Here is a 22467-nt window from a genome sequence, read left to right as displayed (position 1 = left end):
CAAAAACACATGCACAACTGAATCATTTGGAATTGGTCACACCCCTTAAATCGAGCTAAATTAAGAAATTGATACAATTCTGAACCTATCAGATCCAATCAAACCTAACTGGTTTAAACCCCCCCTCCCCCCCAAAAAAATCATAAATAAATAAATAAAAATTACCTTTTATTCCCTGTCTATGTCAGTTCTATCCTGACACTTTATATCTTTGTTCTCTGTTTACAAAACAGCAGCCAAGAAAATAGGGCTATATTTAGGCTGTTTGGTATTAGGACCACTATCAATTCCTAAATATAGCAAACAACATACAGGTATGGCTAATCTGCTAATGTTTTGAATGCTATAATGCCCTTTCCTAAACTCTCAAAAAAGTCATGGTTTTAGTTGATCTAATAATATTCCTTTCTGGTCTAGAAAAATGACTTAATCACTTCGGTCTGTATACTGAGAACATGTTGTTCTTATGTGTTTGCCCCTCTATCATCTTTGCACCCCATATCCTCATTTCTAGATAATATTTGCCAGCCAAGTATCACATCTTTCTTCTTTCTGAATTTATTTATCAGTGTCTTAATTTAAATTTTCAGGTTGCAAAATTTGAAGATCCTCGTGATGCTTGTGCTGCAGTTGTTGCTGAATCTTATCGATTATGGCTGCAGCACGAAACTCGCACAGATGATATCACTATAATAGTAGTGCATATTAATGGCCTAAATGATGTAAGGGAGAGCACAACACTATGGGTTTTATATATTTATTATATTTTACATGATCTTATTTTCTTTTTGGCTATTATTTGTCTTTTCCAGACTTCTGTTGCCCAACCAACAAGTTCCGGTGTTCTTTTGAGGCCTCCACTTCCTCAAGTCGTAGAGGTTACAGGATCAGAGTCTCCTTCAACCATAAGCTGGAACTCTAGGATCCATCGTGCAAGGCATGACTTATCACGGGCACGCCTTCGTGCCATTGAAAGTTCTCTAGAGAATGGGCAAGTTTGGGTTCCTCCACCACCAGCTCACAGGAAGACCTGGGAAGAAGAAGTAAAGCTCCTCTTTTACTGCATCTGCAAGAGCAGAATTTTTTTTTGAAAGAAATGCTAATATTAAGTGCAATAGTAGGTCCATATTCTCAATATCCTAAATTCTTGGTAATTCATATGTGTTACAGGCGCACATAGGACGGGCACTGCATGACCATTTCCTCTTCAAGAAACTCACGGATTCTCAGTGTCATGTTTTGTTGGATTGTATGCAAAGAGTAGAAGTTCAGGCAGGGGATGTTGTTGTGCGACAGGCTAGTTCTTTCTAAATGTTTTTTTGTTTATTTATTTATTTATTCTGGAAGAGTTTCAGATGTTGTCATAACATGAGTACTGTCTAATTGTGTCCCACTACTGGATGTGGATTATATTTAATGGTTGCTGAAAAATCCTTCAGTTTGTCTGGCAATGCAGTAGCACTATGTGTTGGAAACAATGAATCTGAAAATAGGATGCTAAAAATAAAATTAAGGAAACTTATCGGTTGAAGCATGTGTAGCGCTGCCCTTAGGGAAGATTTCGCCCCTCCAATTACCGTGTAGAAGACTTAGTCAAAACATGGTATTATTCATTTGTGCTTTGCTTTAGAATATTGTAGCCATAAATAGCCACTATACATAATTGGAATGCTAAAGCTAAAGTTTAGGACTACAAATCTCTCAGCCATTAGAGCATATCTCTAATCTAGGAAACATATTTACAATCAATCTATATACGAAAGTATACCAACTTGGAAAGTCAACTTCTAGAATCTTCAACACTTCCCCTCAAGTTGGTGCGTAGATGTCGCTCATTCCCAATTTGTTGAGACCATCATGAAATGCTCAACTTGATACGGCCTTGGTGAGTAGGTCAGCAAGTTGTTCTTGAGACGAGACATGAGGTGTTTCAATGATCTTTGCTTCTAGTTTCTCCTTTATGAAATGCCTATCAACTTCCATATGTTTGGTTTGATCGTGCTGAATTGGGTCGTGGGCAATATCACAAGCTGCCTTGTGATCACAATATAATTTCATTGGGCTGTCATGCTTAATATTCAGATCTTCTAATAAATTACGGATCTATAATAATAATTCACATACTGCCTTAGCCATTCCTCTGAACTCAGATTCAGTGCTAGATAGAGCAACTATAGCTTGCTTCTTGCTTCGCCAAGTGACCAGATTTCCTTGTACAAACATGAAATATCTTGCTGTAGACCGCCTATCTTTGATTGATCCAGCCCAATCTGCATCAGTGTATCCTTTGACATCTAGATTATTCCCCTTTTAAAACATAATCCCTTTCCCTGGAGATGACTTCAAGTAGCGCAAAATGTGGGTAACTGCATTCATATGTTCTTTGCTTGGAGAATGCATGAATTGGCTCACGGCACTTAGTGCACATGCCAAGTCAGGCCGAGTATGTGCAAGATACATCAGTCTCCCAACTGGTCTTTGATATCTCTCCTTGTTTGTTGGAACTTGATCCGGATATATGCCTAGCTTCAAATTTTCTTCCATTGGAGTGCTAATTGGACTACATGCCGTTATACCAGTCTCACTTAGTAAATCTAAGGCATATTTTTGTTGAGATAGAAAGATACCTTCCTTTGATCTTGACACTTTAATACCAAGAAAGTATTTCAATGGACCAAGGTCCTTCATCTCAAATTCTCGGGCTAGGTTGTTCTGCAATGCACTCCTTTCTTCTGAATCATTTCCTGTTACTATCATATCATCAACATACACAATGAGACAAGTAATCATTCCTTTATTATGCTTCACAAACAAAGTATGATCTCTGAGTTACTCTGTTTGTATCGAAAAACTTTTATTGACTTCGTAAACCTTCCAAACCATGCTCTTGGAGATTGCGTCAGACCGTATAGGGTTTTTTTTAATCTGCAGACTTGTTTTCCGCCTTTTGACTGCATATTACATCCGGGGGGCAACTCCATGTATACTTCTTCTTGAAGGTCTCCATGCAATGACTTAGGAAGATGCACAAATGCCACACACCCGAAAATTCTAGTTGATAAATTTGGAGCAGTAGGAGCACTTACAGTCGAATGAAGGACTTCAAAGGGAGTCTAAAAATTCAGCGAGCTGGAGGGTCACGGTTAATGAGGTAAGCCGCAACACCGAGCGCTTCACCCTAGTAATTGGCGGGCATGTGAGCTCCAAACAAAGAGGCTCGTACAACTTCAAGTAGATGGCGATTTTTGCACTATGCAACCCCATTTTGCTGAGGGGAAGAAGGGCAAGTCTTCTTGTGAGATATGCCTTATTCCTGTATGTACTTCTTCAGGTCCTGATTAACAAATTCTACACCATTATCAGTGCGAAGAACTTGCATGTGAGATCTGATTCACTCTAAAAATGAGTAGCACAAAGGTTATCCCAGGTATAGGAGTTCTATTGTATAATATTTAGCCCAAAGGTCAAATCGTCTCCTTAGGGAATGCAGATCGGTTTTAAGCTCGTGTAAAAAAGAAAAAGAAAATTAGAAAACAAATTTTACTGAACACAGTTCAGATTCAGTTCCTGGGGTTTTTGAGATTTTATGAAGAAATTAAAATGAAACAAAATATAAACTACGGATAACACATGCGTAAAATTAATGACAAGAAACAGGTACGATAAATAAATTAACACAATTAATATTTCTCCCTCAATGACTCATCCACAAAATAAGATAAACGATAACAAAATTAAATGCCGAACACAATCCTACGTTAGAAGTTTCGGATAAAAGTCCAAAAATAAAAACTTTATTAATCAACTTAAGCATTCAACCATAAAAAAAAAAAAAAAAATCAATTAAACACTAACTTAAGAACTAAACTTAACCCAATCAATAACGTAAACAAAAATTAAACTCAATCCAACACTAATTTCAAACAAAAAATAAATTAACTTAAATTTCAACGTTAAACTAATTTAACAAAGAATTCAAAAATAAATTAGACTTAAATACTGGCTTAAACAACAATTAAATCTAAATAAAAGCTTGATTAAAATAAAATTAAGCAATATATTTAAAGGACAATAAAGTAAAGGAATAAAGAAATAAGGGAGAGAGAGAGAGATTTATTAAACTAACACAAATAAAAACATAAATAAACTTTCTATTTAATAAAAATAAATCCAAGTGTTTAAGATTCAAACAAAGAGAGAGAGTAATGAGATGAGAGAGAGAGAGAGAGGTGGATAGCCGTGGAGTGCTGTTCGAGTAGCAGCCAAATAGCTCTGCTGCGTAGTGGAGGAGAAGACACCCCCTGCTGCGGCTCCAGGCCCCCGAACCCTCCAGCGGCTGCCTCCTTATTCTCCCCAAAAAACTATTATAAAACCCAATTAAAACCCTACCACAAGAAACCCCCACCGCATTCGGCCTCTAGTGCCCAAACCCATGCAGTGCATGCCCTTTTTGCTGGGCTTCTTTCTTTGCATGTGATCTGCATGGGCGGGTCTTATCAAGCCCAACACAGCTGCTTCCTCCCAATTAACATGCACGCCCAGCGCATGCCCTTCTTCATGTGGGTCTTCATGGGCGGATCACATCACAGCTCGGCTTGCCCTCTTCCCAGCTCACAAGAATAGCCCAGCTTCTCCTTTTATTGGCTACCTCATGGGCTTCAAAGCCCTTCTTCCCTTCCATGCATGCGCCAGCCCATGAGGTCACGTCACCCCCATGGGCCTCCAAGGCTCCTTACGTGCTCCAGCGCCCTTGTGAAAGCCCTACAGGAATTTGCATGAATGGACGGGCCTTCCTCTTCTTCTCACGTGACGACGTGCATGACAAGCCTATGTGCTTGCATGCATTTAATTTACTCAATTGCCCGGCTTGCACTTCATAGCCAGCCTAACGCTCGCCCACACAGCCCATCAGTTGCATGCATGTGGCTCACGGTCCGGTCTTCGATATTTGGCTTCATGCATATGACCTTGATTTGGACTCCAGCTCATGTACACGGCTCACGTACACGCATGTACACTTTTAATTTCGGTTTTAATGTCCAAAAATTATCTTGCAATAATAAAGTACAAAAATCCGTAAATTATTGAATAAAATGAATATAATTAGGCATTTAATTAAAATTATAATCTTTAATTCATGATTTTAAACGTCTAATTACGCAACTTTGACTCATAATCACACACCCCAACTGACGTTTTTTTAGTTTCTAGCAAATAACGTGAATGCATTCATACCAAGGAAGTAGCAACCATAATTCCAATACTTTTAAAAATCACATGCCATGAAATATGCTTAATAAGTTTATGAACATAGGAAACAGATTAACCTAAGTTAAGTATCAACTTAAAGATTTATACACCAATTAGTAAGTCAACCAAGGTAATGAAATGTAACAAAGCTTACGTGCATGAAAATAGGGCTAGAATTCCAAGATTGACTACCAATAGACATTAACGATTTCAATAACAACAGTTAAATTGAGACAACCGCATGGTCTTACTCTAATTCAAAACTATTTTATTGGCGGCTTTCATACTATTACACTTCAAAAGGCACCCACTTTTTTGTTTAGTTAGGACACCGGTAGCAAGTAGCCGTTTTCAATGCGTGAATGTACAATGGTGGTTTTCACATTACTACACTTTAAAAGGTACTCACTTTTTTTATTTAGTTAGGACCCTGGTAATAGGTAGCCCTTTCCAATACACAATCGTTTCCTTCTTTTTGGCTCTTTTTTTGTTCTTTTCCATCTTTTTCTTCTTTTCTTTTTGCTATTGATCCTTGACTTGTTTCTTATTTTCATCTACTTCAAACATTCTCTTTTTTCTTTCTTTTCTTTTTTCTAAGCCATTAGGATATGGTTCATTAGAGTCTCAAACAATTGAAGTATCAACCAAAAACGATCTTAAGGTAGTCTCTTTAAGTCTTCTGACTTGTGTAGTGTGTGTAGCAAAACTTTCAACATCCTTTCTTTGGTTGAAACTAAGTGAAATGGATAAAATTCTCTTTTGATTTAAACTCTGATTGCACTACATCCTAAATGTTCCATATCCTCGAAAGATAAAAAAACAAAAATTGGCATGTAACATTCACAAATAAGGAATTTAGTATGCTCTGAGCTTAACACTAACACTTTCCAAAGGATGGACCAAACTGCCAACACATGCAAACATCACTAGCAAATGTCACTAGAACTTGTCAAATGGAAGTACACAATTGCACGTGCAAACCCCCCCCCCCCCCCCCCCCAACTGAAATGAAATATTGTCCTCAATGTGAAAGCACAAGGGAGACGGGAAAGATGATAATGAGGGGAGTAGAGGTGTACCTGGGTAGAGAAGTAAAGGAAAAGAAAAACTAAAACTAAGGGAAAATGTACCTGAAAATAAACTAAAAGAAAAACAAGATAAAACAGAATGAAAATAAAGGAAAAAAAAAAACATCATAGTATGTCTGGTGGAGGCTCGGGAGGAATTTTATTTGGTGGGTGAAGGTTTGTAAATTGAACTGGTGAGTCTCCAAATTTGAGTCGCCACAATGAATCAGTTTTGTTGCCTGCACAGATGTTAGCCTCAAATAAATCATTGCTTTTCAAAGTCGCAGACAAAACATGTGCAAATTGACTTCCTTGTTTTAACAAGAAAGGATTTTTATTTAGTATGTTTTTCAGGAAGTTCAATTCTTTAAGAACCGGTCTTTGAGGTAAAGGTGTCAGAGCAGTTATCTTCAGTTCTTCAGAAACATCAACATTAAAATTTTTACCCGATTTCTTGAAATTTGAACTCTCACCATTCTGGTTAGCCTCCCTATCTGGTGTACTAGTCACCTTACCACTACAGAGATTTGTTTCGGCATTGCAATCCCTGACATTTACTAAAGCAGAGGATGACAGCTCCACGATTGCAGACTGCACTTGAGTATCTGGCTGGGCTTGAAATTGAGATTCATCTATCTCCAATGCACTCAATGTTGTATTCAGCCTAGTCAAATCGGTGTTTATCTCGTTGATGGCTTGAGAAATCTGAGAGTTGATCACATTTTGGCTTGCCATGAATTGCTGAAGTGTATTAGTCATCTGTGACATGCTATCCTCAAGAGACTTTTCGGTGGAGCAGGTGCTGCTAAAGAATAGATATGAGAAATCTGATGTGACTGATATTGATGCTAAAAGGCAGCATGATGATGTGATGGCTGATAAGGTGGTGCTTAGTATTGGGGAGGTTGATTCCAAAGTTGCTCTGTACTATTCTCCTTTTCTATCTCCATAGCATCCAATCTTCTGGTGATCTTAGCTATACGTGCTTCAACATCAACATCATCTTTCAGTTCAGACCACTCTCCACCATGTATTGATCTTAATGGTTAAGCTGCCATTGGTCTTTTGTCAATCCTAGTGTTCCACTGCTGAGTATTTTCAGCTAAATAATCCAAAAATTCAATGCGTCATCAGGCTCCTTGTTGAAGAAATCTCCTGAACACATAGTATGAACGAACTATTTTGATTCAGGAGTCAATGCAGTGTAGAAATAGTTGACCAGACGCCATGATTCAAATCCATGGTGGGGACACATGTTAACCAGATCTCTAAATCTCTCACAGTTTTCATGAAATGTCTCATCCGCTCTTTGCTTGAATTGACTGATCTGTTCCTGCAAAAATTGAGTTCTCTGTAAGGGAAAAAATTTATACAGAAATTCATATTCCATATCATTCCAATTAAAGATAGAGTAAGATCTCAAAAAATTAAACCACGTCTTAACTTTGTCTTTCAATGAAAAAGGAAATAGATGCAATTTAATTGCCTCATTAGTAGCAACCCTATCTATGAATGTAGTACATACAAGCACAAAATCAGTTAAATGCTGATATGGATTTTTAGACTCCATCCCATGAAATTGAGGTATTGCAGATATCATTCCATGCTTAATGTTAAAGATCTGTGCATTCTCAAGCAATATGATGCAAGATGATTGTGTGGTTCGTGTGGACTGCAAAAAATCTATAAGTGTGTGTGGTGCAGGTGCAGCCATATTTTCTTCAATTTTTTTTTTTTTTTTTTTTTCACGAGGAAAATAAAAGTAAGAGGAAAAACACTAGTTTGAAACTAATTTTGACATTCTCCAGCAACGGTGCCAAAAACGTGACTCACTCTAAAAATGAGCAGTACAAAGGTTATCCCAAGTATAGGAGTTCTGTTATGTAATGTTTAGTCCGAAGGTCAGATCGTCTCCTCGGGGAATGTAGATCGGTTTCAAACTCGCGTAAAATAAAAAAAGAAAATAAGAAAACAAATTTTACTGAACACAGTTCAAATTCAGTTCTTGGGGTTGTTGAGATTTTGTGACGAAGTTAAAATGAAACAAAATATAAACTACGGATAACACATGCTTAAAATTAATGACAAGAAACAGGTACGATAAATAAATTAATACAATTAATATTTCTCACTCAATGACTCATCCACAAAATAAGATAAAAAATAACAAAATTAAATGCCGAATACAATCCTACGTTTGAAATTTTGGACAAAAGCCCAAAAATAAAAACTTTATTAATCAACTTAAGCATTCAACCATAAAAAAAAAAATCTCAATTAAACACCAACTTAAGAACTAAACTTAACCCAATCAATAACGTAAACAAAAATTAAACTTAATCCAACACTAGTTTCAAACAAAAAATAAATTAATTTAAACTTCAACGTTAAACTAACTTAAACAAAGACTTCAAAAATAAATTAGGCTTAAATACTGGCTTAAACAACCGTTAAAACTAAATAAAAGCTTGATTAAAATAAACTTAAGCAATATATTTAAAGGACAATAAAGTAAAGGAAACGAACAAAGAAATAAGGGGGAGAGAGAGAGAGAGAGATTTATTAAACTACCACAAATAAAAACATAAATAAACTGACTTTTTAATAAAAATAAATCGAAGTGTTTAAGATTCAAACAAAGAGAGAGAGAGAGAGAGATGGATGGCCGTGGAGTGCTGTTCGAGTAGCAGCCAAAGAGCTCTGCTGTGTAGTGGAGGAGAAGACACCCCCTGATGCAGCTCCAGACCCCCGAAACTCTCCTGCAGCTGCCTCCTTATTCTCCCCAAAAAACTACTTTTATAAAACACTATTAAAACCCTACCACAAGCAACCCCCAGCGCATTCGGCCTCTAGCGCCCAAGCCCATGCAGCGCATGCCCTTTTTGCTGGGCTTCTTTCTTTGCATGTGATCTGCATGGGCGGGTCTTGTCAAGCCCAACACGGCTGCTTCCTCCCGATTAACATGCACGCCCAACACATGCCCTTCTTCACATGGATCTTCATGGACGGATCACTTCGCAGCTCGGCTTGCCCTCTTCCCAGCTCACTAGAATAGCCCAGCTTCTCCTTTTAGTGGCTGCCTCATGGGCTTCAAAGCCCTTCTTCCGTTTCATGCATGCTGGCAGCCCACGAGGTCACGTCAGCCCCATGGGCCTCCAAGACTCCTCATGTGCTCCAGCGCCCTTGTGAAAGCCCTATAAGATTTTTCATGAATGGACGGGCCTTCCTCTTCTTCTCACGTGACGATGTGCATGACAAGCGCACGTGCTTGCATGCATATAATTTGCTCAATTGCCCAACTTGCACTTCATAGCCAGCCTAATGCTCGCTCACACGACCCATCAGTTGCATGCATGTGGCTCACGGTCCGGTCTTCGATATTTGGTTTCATGCACATGACCTTGATTTGGACTCCAGCTCACGTACACGGCTCACGTATACGCATGTACATTTTTAATTTCGGCTTTAATGTCCAAAAATTACCCTGCAATAATAAAGTACAAAAATTCGTAAATTATCAAATAAAAATCCAAATATTGTAAATTGAGCTCAATGTTGAAATATTGAACATAATTAGGTATTTAATTAAAATTATAATATTTAATTCATGATTTTTAACGCCTAATTATGCAACTTTGACGCGTAATCAAGATTGGTATTGAGTAGTGATCATCTTATGAAATTTCTAAAACAAGGAGCTAACTTCATTCTTTGATTTCATCAAGCAAACCCAAGTCATTCGAGTGTGATCATCAATAAATGAGACAAACCAACGATAACCATTCAAGGAAGGGTTTTTGGCTGGCCCCCATACATCAGTGTGGATCAACATAAAAGGTATTGGACTTTTATTCCTGCTCAATGGAAACGATACACGGTGATTTTTTGTGAGTTCACAAATATCACATTTGAAATCTGAACTATTTAACTAAGAAAACAACTTTGGGAACAATTTTTTTAAATATCCAAAAGACGCATGACTCGCTGAAGAGCTTGAGCCAATTGATGTGAGCTAGTAGGTTTCAGATCTGGATATTACAGCTTCCCCCTTCTAGTACCACAACCAATCGTTTTCCTAGGTCAAATGTCCTTAAAAACACAAAGGTTAGGCCAGAAAATCACAACACAATACAACACACTGGTTATTTGAGTGACAAACAATAAATTATGGTTGAGGGAAGGTACAACTAAAATAGAATCAAAATTCAAATTATGTGAGAGAGAAATTGAATATTCTCTAATCACAGGTGAGGGATTGCCATTGGTGGTAGAGACTATATGTGTGTTGGACTGTTTCATATGCTGACTGTCAAAGGTCATGTGATCCATAGCATCGGAGTCAATTATCCATGTACTACTACTACTACTACTACTACTACTACTATCTGATGCAGAAGTATAGAAAACCTTACCAATATTACTTGAAGTAGCAATCAAAGTGGCAGCTTCTGCAACATCATTGGAAGGTTTGGTCACAGACTCACAGCAACAGAGGCTTGGTGGTTTGGCTTCGGATTGCGCTTGTGTGGTGACTCTGCTGGATCCCACCATTCTGGATAGCCAATTAAGTCATAACACCATGCCTTTGTATGGCCTGTCTCACCATAGTGAGTGCACAAACGTTTGGGTTTGGCAGCACCTATTTCATAATTGCCCTTCTGAGATCATGCTTAGTCAGAATCAATATTTCGAGTGGATTGTCAAGGCTGGGGCTTAGCGCGTTGAGCCATTAGAGCGGAAGACTCAGGATTATCGGGTTCAACATTTAAGGTAGCTCGGCTTACAGCATCTCGACGGTCATAGGCATAGGTGTCGTCGAGGTCCATCGAGGGGTTCTTTCGAAGAACCTCACCTCTAATCTGTTCGAATTCTGCAACCAGGCCACTAAGAAAGATGTGCACTCTCAACCGTGCAACATATTTCTTATAGATGACAATATCATCGGGATCCTTCATGATAACTTTATCACGATAATCTAATTCTTGGAACATTTCAACAAGCTCACCGTAATAAGTTGATAGAGGTTGACCAGCTTGTTTGGTGGTGAAGGCACGCTGATTTAGTGCAAAGAGTTGTCTCATCTGATCCATCATAGAATGCTTTGGCAAGAGCACTCCAGATTTCCATTGTGGTACGCAGTTGCAGATAACGCTTCATTATCTTTGGCGACATGGAGGTCAGCAACCAGTCCTTGACCTTTTGATTTTCTGCATACCACTTTGCATAGGTAGCATCAGTTTCCTTTGGTGGATCAGTTTTACCCATAATATATTCAAGCTTCTCACGTCCTGCAATTTGCATCTGTAATTTTTGGGACCATAAATCATAGTTAACTTCGGTGAGGACAACTACGGCATGGAAGCCAGAATTTTCGGATTGGATATGAATTACTGGGGTTGATGGTTCGAGAGTAGAAGATTCGAGAGCCATATGGTGGTAGTTGTTTGCTGCGATGATTGTTCAGAGTAGTATTGGAGGCTTATGTTTTGATGGAGGTTTTCGGGAGGCTCTGATACCAATTCAAAACTTCTAGAATCTTCAGTAGACTTGTTGGAATCCACTCTCAAGATGTAACAAACCTTTCGATTGGTGTGCACTCACCAATCGGGAGACATTAACAACACGACTTGGTTAATCCTAACATCCAAATAGATATAAATGATCACTGGAAAGAAACCACAATTAGATCAGCAACAGAAGAATTTTCAGAGAGAGGAATTTGTAAGGAGGAAGAAGAAAACAGTAGCAATCGTTTACTAAAAATATATCTAGCCTCAATATATATATATATATATCTATATGTATAACTATGATAAAATGGTTGCAAAACAGTCATAAAACATTCACAAAAATAGTCATAATCGTTTTAAAACAGTTTATAAACTGAGAATATATATATATATATATATAATTATATATAACTATGATAACATGGTTGCAAAACAGTCATAAAACATTCACAAAAATGGTCATAATCATTTTAAAACGGTTAATAGAGCTGAGAAAATTCTTGAAAAATCCGTTGGAGGAAAGAAACAATTAAGGCTTTTGAAATACCTTTACACAAAATACTAACATTATGAATGTCATACTAGAAGAAGCCACCAACACCAGGGCTTAATACAGCATTGTCGTGAAATTTTTTTACTGAAAACAATGCTAGTATAATGTCCAGCAGTCTGATATATATATATATATATATATGTATGTATATATATATATCTTGATGTTCTCTCCTGTTTTGGATTTTTTTGTTTTGCTTTGTTTAGTTTTTATTTTCTTTTATTGTTTTGGACACCTGGGGGGGTTGGAGGGTGGCGGGCGCTTACAGTTTTCTGCATGAAACATTTGCAAATTGCAGCCCTCTTTCTAAAGGAGTATAACACCCAAAACAGTATGCCCCTGGGGGTGGCCCCTTTCAGTTCTCAACCCAAAATGCTGACATGAGTTGGGAGGTGTTGACTTTTGTCCAATTTTGATGTTTCTGTTTTTGACGCCAAACGACAGAAAATCTAGTGATTTCATGTTCAAAAAATGGAGTTTCTTAAACAATCTACCAAATGCAGAAGTTGTAATGAAAATCCTCTTTTTGCAGGGTGGTGAAGGTGACTGCTTTTATGTGGTTGGCAGTGGAGAGTTCGAGGTCCTGGCCACCCAGGTTCTCATTTTCTTGTTTCTTCAGCTGTTCAATATGTTAATCTGATAGAATGAATTTAATTTCTTAGAGACTGTTCAAAGTTATTCTTTAAAGTAATGTTTGAGCATACATTGTGGTTATGCTTGGTTGGCATAGCTTTCCCTGTCATCTATTGGAGTGTTGTCAAGAGGAAAAGGTGTTAGTTGAAACATTTTTTCTTATTTTCTGTTCACCATTTGGGATTGAATATTGACTAGATGCTTTGAATAGCAGGAAGACCAAAATGGTGAGGTCCCCAGGGTTCTGCAACGATACACAGCTGATAAGTTGTCATCCTTTGGAGAACTGGCGCTAATGTGAGACATCTCTTTCTACTAAAATAATAAATCTCATTCTGGAGTAAAAGTGAAGTCATGTTATCTTCACCCACCCACCCACACGCCACAAGCAAAGCATATTCTTCAAATTTTAACAAATTATCTTGTTTTCTTTTCTCCTTTGAACCTTATACAGAAATTGAATGGTGCAAAATTAGTTAATATTGGTGCAGAATTAATTAATTTTGCACAATAAATATTCAGAAATCATCACTTAAAATTTGCGGGGTGCATTTTTTCTGTTATTATATGTACTAGTTTCCTCTAAAATTGTGTGTAATTCCCTGATATATATCTAATATGTTGAGAATTTCACTTATGAGTTTGTCCCACATTGGAAAAATTGAGTGGATGATGGGTGCTTATGTACATGGTTGGGCTCAAGACCCAACATGCTTAAGCTTTTAGCTCAAGTTGGGGCTCACTCATGTGTACCAAGCTCACTCATGGACTCCTTTGGTGCTAACAAGTGGTATCAAAGCTTACGGTTTATAACTTTGGGCGAGCGACATCATAAAAAGTCGAGGCATGAAGCTAATTCTCCTGACGTGTTAACAGTTGGAGAACCAAGTGTGTGACCGAGGCCAGTAAAGATCATTTAGGCCTAGAAGATGGATCCGAATAGAGTTAGGATGTGGGAAGTAGGATTGGTTTGGAGGCACGTGTTGGGAATTCCACTTTTGAGTTTGTCCCACTTTGGAAAAATCGAGTGGATGATGGGTGTTTATGTACGTGGTTGGACTTAAGACCCAACAAACTTAAGCTTTTGGGTCAAGTTGGTGCTCACCCATGTGTATCAAGCCCACCCATGGATTCTTTCGGTGCTAACATAATATAATAGCTTGATTATTGCTATTGCTGGTCCACTTCAACTTTGTTGGATTATTATGATGGGTTATGTTTTTCTTTGGGATTTGTGGCATTACAGGTATAATAAACCACTCCAGGCCTCTGTCTGTGCTGTGACAAGTGGAACTCTCTGGGCTTTGAAAAGAGAAGATTTTCGGGGAATTCTTATGTCAGAGTTTTCAAATTTGTCATCATTGAAGCTACTACGATCCGTAGATCTTCTCTCAAGATTAACAATTTTGCAGCTGAGTCACATTGCAGATTCTCTTTCTGAAGTTCCATTCTCAGATGGCCAGTCAATAATTCACCAGGTTCACTTGATCTCTTAAAGAAAATATCCTGTTCACTATGTTTTCTGTATCTTATGTTTTCCCCCATCTTTTACAGAATGAGAGTCTCTCTGCATTGTACATTATCCAGAAAGGACAAGTGAGAATTACTTTTAACATGGATTTGGTGAAGAGCCAGCATGTCCACAGCCTCATGTCTGATGGTGAGAAGCATGATGATGATATTCAGAGTAATGAAGTGCTCTCTGTGGAGAAGACAGAGGGAAGCTATTTTGGTGAATGGACACTTCTTGGTGAACATATTGGCCCATTAAGTGCAGTAGCTGTTGGGGACGTGGTATGTGCCATTTTAACCAAGGAAAATTTTGACTTGGTGGTTGGTCCTTTGGCGAAGTTTTCAGAGGATGTTCAGAAGTACGTTTCTGTTCAAATTGTTAACAATGAAATTTCCTTTTTAGATTCCAAGGGGTTCAATTCGGAAATATAGTTTTAGCAAACAGCAATGTTTTCTTTTTACACTTGTTTTATGCCTTTGATTAGAAAAAAATTTCATATTTCTCCTGCTGCTGAATTCAATTAGGTCAAGGGACAATTCTTCAAGGTTTACTGGGGATTCTGTGAAAAATATTGATCCTTCAAATCTTGGTAGAGTTCAGCTTTCTGATTTGGTAAGTGTTGCAGAATTCTGCTTGTAATTATGTTGTTAAGGCCATGTTCTGGAAAGTGTCTTACACTCTGCATCATCTAATAATATCTACGTAGGACTGGAGACTATGTCTATATTCGACTGACTGCAGTGAGATTGGGCTTGTACTTTTAAGAGACTCAGGTTTGTGCTCATTTTGTGGTCCACTTTCTTCCTCCTAAGGTTATGCACATGCACACAGCAATTATGAAAAATAGGGAAAAATCAAAACAGAGAAGAACAAATTTACATTTGGCAATGTGCCTACATCCATGGATCCCCTACGCTCCACTATTATCAAATGAAAACTATGAAAACTGCCTTAGGGATTCATCCCCTGGCTATAATATATATAGCCCTGTGTGAAAAATTCCAAAATATCCTCATACGACAAGACAATTACATTATGCCCCGACTCAAACGTACTGTACGCACCCCTACTGGGCTTAAGTTAAGACAGAGGTTTCGCACATGGAGGGCTCAAGCTTCAAGTGGATAAGCACTCCCGCTAAGCCCTCCCATTTGTAATAGACTTCAAATGGATAGCCCGCTCTGAATATGAGACATAATTGGCCACTCTCAATGGCATTCCTCATTAATTGCTATAAAAGCATGGTTTGCCTTCTTTACTTATGATGAAGTTTGCACTAGTGATCATGAGGGCTGATGGATATCAAATACAATACAATGATATTAGGAACTTAAATATGTGGCATAACAATGGATGTGTCATGACTGAAATTCGTCTCTCTGGATGTTTTTAGAAAATCTCCTTAGTTTGAAGAGGTTTTCAAAGCAGAAGATCAAAAGACTAGGAAAGGAAGCACAGGCCTTAAAAGAGAAGGACCTGATGAAGAGTTTGAGCCCTTCAGCTAGTGTGCCACAGCTTCTATGCACTTGTGCTGATCAGACATATGCTGGCATACTGTTGAACACATGCCTTGCTTGCCCATTTGCTTCTATACTCCACACTGCATTGGATGAACCATCTGCACAGTTTTGTGCTGCCTCTGTTGTTACTGCTTTAGGAGATTTACACAAGGTATGGTGCAAGAAGTAGAATCGCTCCTCCTCCTCCTCCTCCTCCTTCGTCAACTCCTGGGTCTCCTGTTTATAGATGGTGAATTGGTGCTTTCAATTCCTTTTCATTGTGCTTTTATTGTGAATTTCAGAATGGTGTTATTTACAGAGGTGTATCGCCAGATGTTCTAATGTTTGACAGAAGTGGACATTTACAGGTTGGCATATTATCTTACACTCTGTTATATGATATCTTTATCTCTGTCTTGAAACTTTGAGCTAATGATAATTTCAATTCCTTCTCTGAGTCAGCATGGTATGATGCTGTATTAACCTGTCTTGCTGTCCTGAAGCTAGTAGACTTTAGATTCGGAAAGAAGTTATCTGGTGAGAGAACATTTACAATATGTGGGCTGGCAGACTCTTTAGCTCCTGAAATTGTCCAAGGAAAAGGTCATAGCCTACCCGCTGACTGGTAAAAAAATGCAACTTGGATACAAATTATCTTAACCTTTTATGTTCCTTTAGGTCACTGATGTTTAGTCTAGACAAGCATATGTAAATCATTATTGCAAAGATAATCTAATTTATGATTTGGATACAAACTTCTGATAGCAAAATTTGTGTGGAGGCAGAGGGCATTAGATATTGCAACTGTCTGTTATTCCTTCATTGTTATTATAATTATTATCTTTTTCTAACAAAATCTCTGTTTGGACTTTGTAGTGATTGATCTGGGGATTAGTTTTTAACTGGAACATTACAGAGTTGATGAAATACGTAGATACTATTCAAACAGAATTCAAAATATTAAACGTTAATGTAGATTTTATTTTCCTTTGTCTCTTGCTTGTGATGGCATGCCCACCGCCATTCATTGCAATCATGGCCAGGAGGTTATTTGAGTTATGACTCTGTTCTTCCCGTTGTTTTTGTTCATGCATACTCTCCCTTGCACTAGCATCCATTACTTGCACTCCATTCTTCCTGCAATTGGTGGATGGAATCAAGATTCCTCCTTTACTTTTGTAGCTATGACTAGACAGTGGATCTAAAACCTTAGTATGATCCATACCCAGTGTCTCCCTGAACCTTGAATGTTTAGGTTCGTGGATCGAGAATAGGATCGTGGTATGGCACATGCTCTAAAATGTGGAACATTAGGGGTATACTTCTGAGATATATTGGTGTAAAATGTGTAATGGAACTCGTATATTTTGGAGAGGATGTTGAGATGTTTCTAAATCTGGAAGAGATTTTCTTTTGTGAAATAGATTAATGATGACCAAAAATAGAATTTTTAACTTATAAAAAAAATATGTTGCAGGAAAAAACATTGAATTAAAACTTTGGATTGTTAGATTTAGCTTTCCGTAACAAAAATGTACCACATTCTGTAATCCTCGTACCAATTCGTGGTTCACTAGGGTGTTAGCATTTTCTGTAATTATGCCATTACCTCTATCCTAGTGGGGAAGGTATTCCTTTAAACAGATTACAGCTCCCTTCCATGCCATCCTTACTATGCAGTTGTTGGTATTATACTGTTAATCTTGCGGAATCTTATTTCAGCACTTGGTCATTCTATCCCCCACGTATTTCTTCTTTTTCTTTGCTTTTCAAAACTGGTTCAGCTATCATCTCGTCCAAGACAAGCACTTAATAACTTCTATGTGGTTGCACATCATTAGTTTTATTCATGGATTTTTTATGGTTCAGCAATCTAGCCATAGTTTGTTAAGCTGTTCAAAATGTTTTTCTTTACTTTGCCTTTCGAGTCTCCTACATCTGTTTGCAGAGTTTAAAATTATTCTAGTAAAAAACTGTTCAGGTGGGCGTTGGGAGTCTTGATATATTTCATGCTACAAGGTGAAATGCCATTTGGATCTTGGAGGGAAAGTGAGCTTGATACATGTGCAAAGATTGCAAAGGGACAGCTAACTCTTCCTCCAACTCTCTCTCCTGTGGCTGCTGATCTCATCACCAAGGTCTCTACCAACCATTTGGTTTTATTTTCTGGCATTTTATTTTCTTAATGCAATACCAAAGGATGAAATCCACCCTCTATCCCTTCCCTCCAAGCTTCATTATTATTTTGACTGGTGGTTTTGTTCAGCTACTTGATATTGACGAAAATGCGAGACTTGGAAGCCAAGGTCCTGATTCTGTCAAGAGTCATCCGTGGTTTGATGGCATTGATTGGAAAGCGGTCGCAGAATGTACCTTTCCTGTTCCGCCTGAGATCACCTCTAGAATAGCACAACATTTGGAAAGTCACTCCGAAGATTTTACTGCTCCTCAACTTTCCCCATCTCGAGATATTGAAGAACTCAACACTCCAGAATGGCTAGAAGAGTGGTAGGAAGATGCTTGAAATGGCTTCAGCTTCTTTAGAATTCTTGGAGTTTCTTCTCCGTTCGAGGTCGACTAAGGACAGGTAAATAATTTGAAACCATCGATTAAAAAGTAGATGGAGAGAGGAGGTGCAAATTGCTTGCAAAAATTTGTTCACATTAGCTAATCAAAATTTTTTTTTTTTTTTAATTTTTAATTTTATTTTCACTGTAGTAGTGGATAAATCATCTCTGGTCGGTGTAGCCATTTGAGGAGAGATCAGCACCTAGGTTAGCTAATATATCTTTTTTAATTTTTTTTTTTTGGGATTGCCTCTGTAAATGATTATAGATGTAAATGAAATAAGCTTCAAAAGAAACATGCCATACATCATCCATGGCAGGATGTAGCAACCAGATTGGGCTGGCTAGACTGCCTCTATTGTTTTATTTATTTTATTTTTATTTTTTTTATGATAAATCGCTTTTGATTTAACTAATTGTTTGTTCAGAGGCTTTGAGTAACAGCAATTATGTGATTACATAATTTGCTTACCTCCTTTAAACTATTTTGAAAGAAATGAATGCATACCTCCTTGCCCACAAGAAGAAACAGGTTCATATCAGGAAAACAGCATTCATGAGGTCAAAATGTGCAAAAAGGAAAGTTACTTTATTCTTATAACTATAAATATGTTACCTTCTTCTCTCTCTCTCTCTCTCTCTCTCTCTCTTAGTGTGTGTGTGTGTGTTATTTTTAAAAATTTAAAATATATGATATTTTTGTAATTTTTAAAAAATTTTTAAAAATAAATAATAGAAAATGTTTCTGTATTTGAACAAGCCTGAAGAGGTTATGGTGGGTTCCAAAAGGTGGAAGTATGGGGAAAATCTAGTGGAGAGCTAGCATACTCTAGCAAGGGGTAAATGGGTGGAGAACAAGATCAACGTGTTTCTCCACTCTTAACTGCATGCAACAAGGTAACTAGAAACATTAAGAACAAAAAAAATAAAAAAGGCTTTTTTAGACCACAAGGCTTCTGGTTTTGCGAGTATAGGAGGAGGAGCGTCACGTTATATTCAGTCCCATCCTCGTTTTTATGTTGAATGTAAAGAAAAAAAGAAAAAAGAAAAAACAGAGGATTTGTTTTGAAGAAAATAATATTTCTTATTTCAAAAATGAATGGCAACGTGAACGCTAGGTGATACAAGCAGTAGAATTTAGAAGGAGTTATATGAATAATTGTAAATCAAAGAGATATTATAAATCTCGTAAAAATTGCTAAGTTAGCATATATTTTGCAGATTTTGCGATTGATATCAGATCTTCAATATGAAAGGAATTTAACATGAAATTTTCAAATCTTGTAAGAAACAAAATAGGGAAAAGCACACGCCAAAGAAAAATAATCATACGCATAAGACAATATTTACGTTCGGTAATTTTGTCTACGTCCACATAATTGTAGGGATTTCACTATTATTAAAAAGAAAATACAGAGAGTGCGGCAGTACAATATTTTTTTTTTCTCTCTTATAAAAAAAAAGAAAAAGAAAAACCCTACTACGACGGTCAATCCTAATCACGATTTCTATATCTCGTGCATAGGATTCACAATGAGCTACAAAACAAGCCCAAAAATCCTCCATGGACTAAGCCTCAGGCTAAAAATCTCCCATTAGAAAACGACGCAACATTATTTTGGGTCGGGTCATTATCCGGATCAAACACAATTAGAGACTCCACAAAGCTCAACAAATCTTCCACTTGGAGACTAGTTCAATCACTAACATCAACTGCAATCCTCCAAAGGAACAATCTCTCATCCCTGTAACTCATCATCCTGTCCTCAAGCTAGAAGGCTAACTTAAGCTGCACATAGCTTTAGCTTCTCTATAGTGACAACCTTAGTCAACATGTCTACTGGGTTCTTAGATTTATAGATCTTCTCAAGTATTACCAACTTATCTTCAACAAGGTAACAGATAAAGTGATATTTTGTCTGTATATGCTTCGACTTTGAATGAAAAACTGAATTTTTAGCAAGGGAAATTGCACTCTATCACTGTGTAGAATGCCTATCTCCTGCTTCTTACCCAATTCATATGAAAAACCATGTAACCAAATTATCTCCCTTCCAGTTTTAGTTTGTGCAACATACTCAACTTCTGAAGTAGACAAAATAACAATCTTTTGTAGATTTGAAGCCCAAGATATAGCTATACCACCCAGAGTAAATACAAACCCAATAGTACTCTTTCTACTATTAATATTACTAGAAAAATCAGCATCTATATAACCTTGCAATTTCAAACTTGCACTTGTGAAGTAAAGACATGTATTTGATGAACCCCTCAAATATCTCAGAATCCACTTGATTGTCTCCCAATGCTGCTTTCTTGGCCTACTTATGAATTTGCTCACAACTCCCACTGCATGTGCAATGTTTGGCCTTATACACACCATAGCATACATCAAACTGCCAATAGATGAGGCATAGGGCACCTTGCTCATATGGTCCCTTTCTTCTTTTGTCTTCGGTGATTGTTCTTTGTTTAATTTGAAATGACTACTCAAGCGTGTGCTCATTGGTTTAGATTCATTCATGCTGAACCTACTGAGAATTTTCTTCAAATACTCTGACTATGAAAGTTTCAATGTATCATTAGCCTTGTCTCTAATGATTCTCATACCAAGGATTTGTTTTGTAGCTCCCAAAATCCTTATTGCAAACTGTTTTGACAATTGCTTCTCTAGATTATTAATCTCCTTAATGCTAGACCCTGCAATGAGCATATCATCTACATACAACAGTAAAATGATGTAAGAATTACCAAAAAACTTAACATAGCAACAGTGATCAGTTTCACATCTCTTGAACCCAATTCTATGCATAAAACTGTCAAATTTCTTGTACCACTATCTTGGAGTTTGTTTTAGGCCACACAAGCTCTTTCTCAGTTTGCAGACTAAATTCTCTTGTCCTTGAACAATGAACCCTTCTGGCTTAATCATGTAAATGTCTTCCTCCAAGTCACCATGAAGGAACACCGTTTTCACATCTAACTGCTTAAGATGTAAGTTTTATGCAACCACCATTCCTAGTATCAGTCTAATTGTTGACATCTTCAAAACTGGAGAAAATATTTCTAAGTAGTTAATGCCCTTCTTCTACTGAAACCCTTTGACAACTAATTTGGCCTTGTAATGCTTGCTACCATCATGCTTATTCATTCTTTATTCTATATACCCACTTTTTGTGCAAAACCTTCTTCCCTACTGGCAATTCAGTCAGTTCCCATGTCTAATTCCCCAAGAAGGAATCCATCTCATCTTTCATGGCTAACTCCCACTTACTTGAATTTTCATCCTACAATGCTTCATTATAACACTCTGGCTCACCACTATCAGTCAATAGGAGATAATTTAGAGCGGGTGAATAACGTTGTGGAGGTCTAATAGTGTTGGAAGATCTACGGACTTCAGCTACAGGTGTACTCTGATATACCTGTGATTCTACATTCTCCTTATCCTTTTCACCCTTTTCCTGAACAATACTTTCAATCAATTTATCTAAGTTGACATACTCTGATTTCTTCTCATCTATCTTTGTGACATCTGGTGCTATAGTAGACCTATCTTTGTACATAACCTATTCATTAAATATCACATTTCTAATTCTGATAATTTTTATGTTTTGTTCATCCCAAAATCGATAGCCAAATTTCTCATCACCATAGCCAATGAAAAAACATATTTTAGACTTCGCATCGAGTTTGCTATGAGTATTGGAATCAATATGTGAACATAAGAAAAACAACCAAAAACTTTTAAATGAAAAAACTTTACCCCTTTATTGCTCCAAACTTCTTTAGGAAGTTTGAACTTCATGGGAACTGAAGGTCCTCAGTTTATCAGGTAAGCTATAGTACTAACAGCATCAGCCTAGAAAATTTTG

General features: G+C 37.4%; 1 protein-coding gene across 9 annotated transcripts in view; it reads left to right on the top strand.

The window, feature by feature from the left end:
* LOC131157079 (protein phosphatase 2C and cyclic nucleotide-binding/kinase domain-containing protein) overlaps nt 1-18888 on the top strand; it is a 28765-nt gene extending 9877 nt beyond the window's left edge. For 2 of the 9 annotated variants that reach the window (XR_009137208.1, XR_009137210.1), the window contains 15 exons: nt 591-722; nt 813-1043; nt 1171-1296; nt 12913-12975; nt 13228-13310; nt 14260-14491; nt 14568-14884; nt 15051-15138; nt 15233-15299; nt 15920-16197; nt 16328-16393; nt 16529-16650; nt 18007-18163; nt 18292-18612; nt 18744-18888. Coding sequence is in view for 6 of the 9 variants with exons in the window: in XM_058110950.1 (XP_057966933.1) it covers nt 591-722; nt 813-1043; nt 1171-1296; nt 12913-12975; nt 13228-13310; nt 14260-14491; nt 14568-14884; nt 15051-15138; nt 15233-15299; nt 15920-16197; nt 16328-16393; nt 16529-16650; nt 18007-18163; nt 18292-18537 (2208 nt within the window). In the remaining 3 variants the exon portion in view is untranslated. Of the gene's footprint in view, nt 1-590; nt 723-812; nt 1044-1170; nt 1297-12912; nt 12976-13227; nt 13311-14259; nt 14492-14567; nt 14885-15050; nt 15139-15232; nt 15300-15919; nt 16198-16327; nt 16394-16487; nt 16892-18006; nt 18164-18291 lie in introns of those variants that run through there. The other 7 variants (XM_058110950.1, XM_058110949.1, XM_058110952.1 and 4 more) reach the window with 5 other exon arrangements.
* The last annotated feature ends 3579 nt before the right edge of the window (nt 18889-22467 follow it).

The sequence above is a fragment of the Malania oleifera genome, chromosome 6, assembly GCF_029873635.1.
Source record: "Malania oleifera isolate guangnan ecotype guangnan chromosome 6, ASM2987363v1, whole genome shotgun sequence".
In the NCBI taxonomy this organism is placed as follows: Eukaryota; Viridiplantae; Streptophyta; class Magnoliopsida; order Santalales; family Ximeniaceae; genus Malania; species Malania oleifera.
Note: the sequence above shows the minus strand (reverse complement) of the source record. Positions and strands in the feature narration are given on the sequence as shown.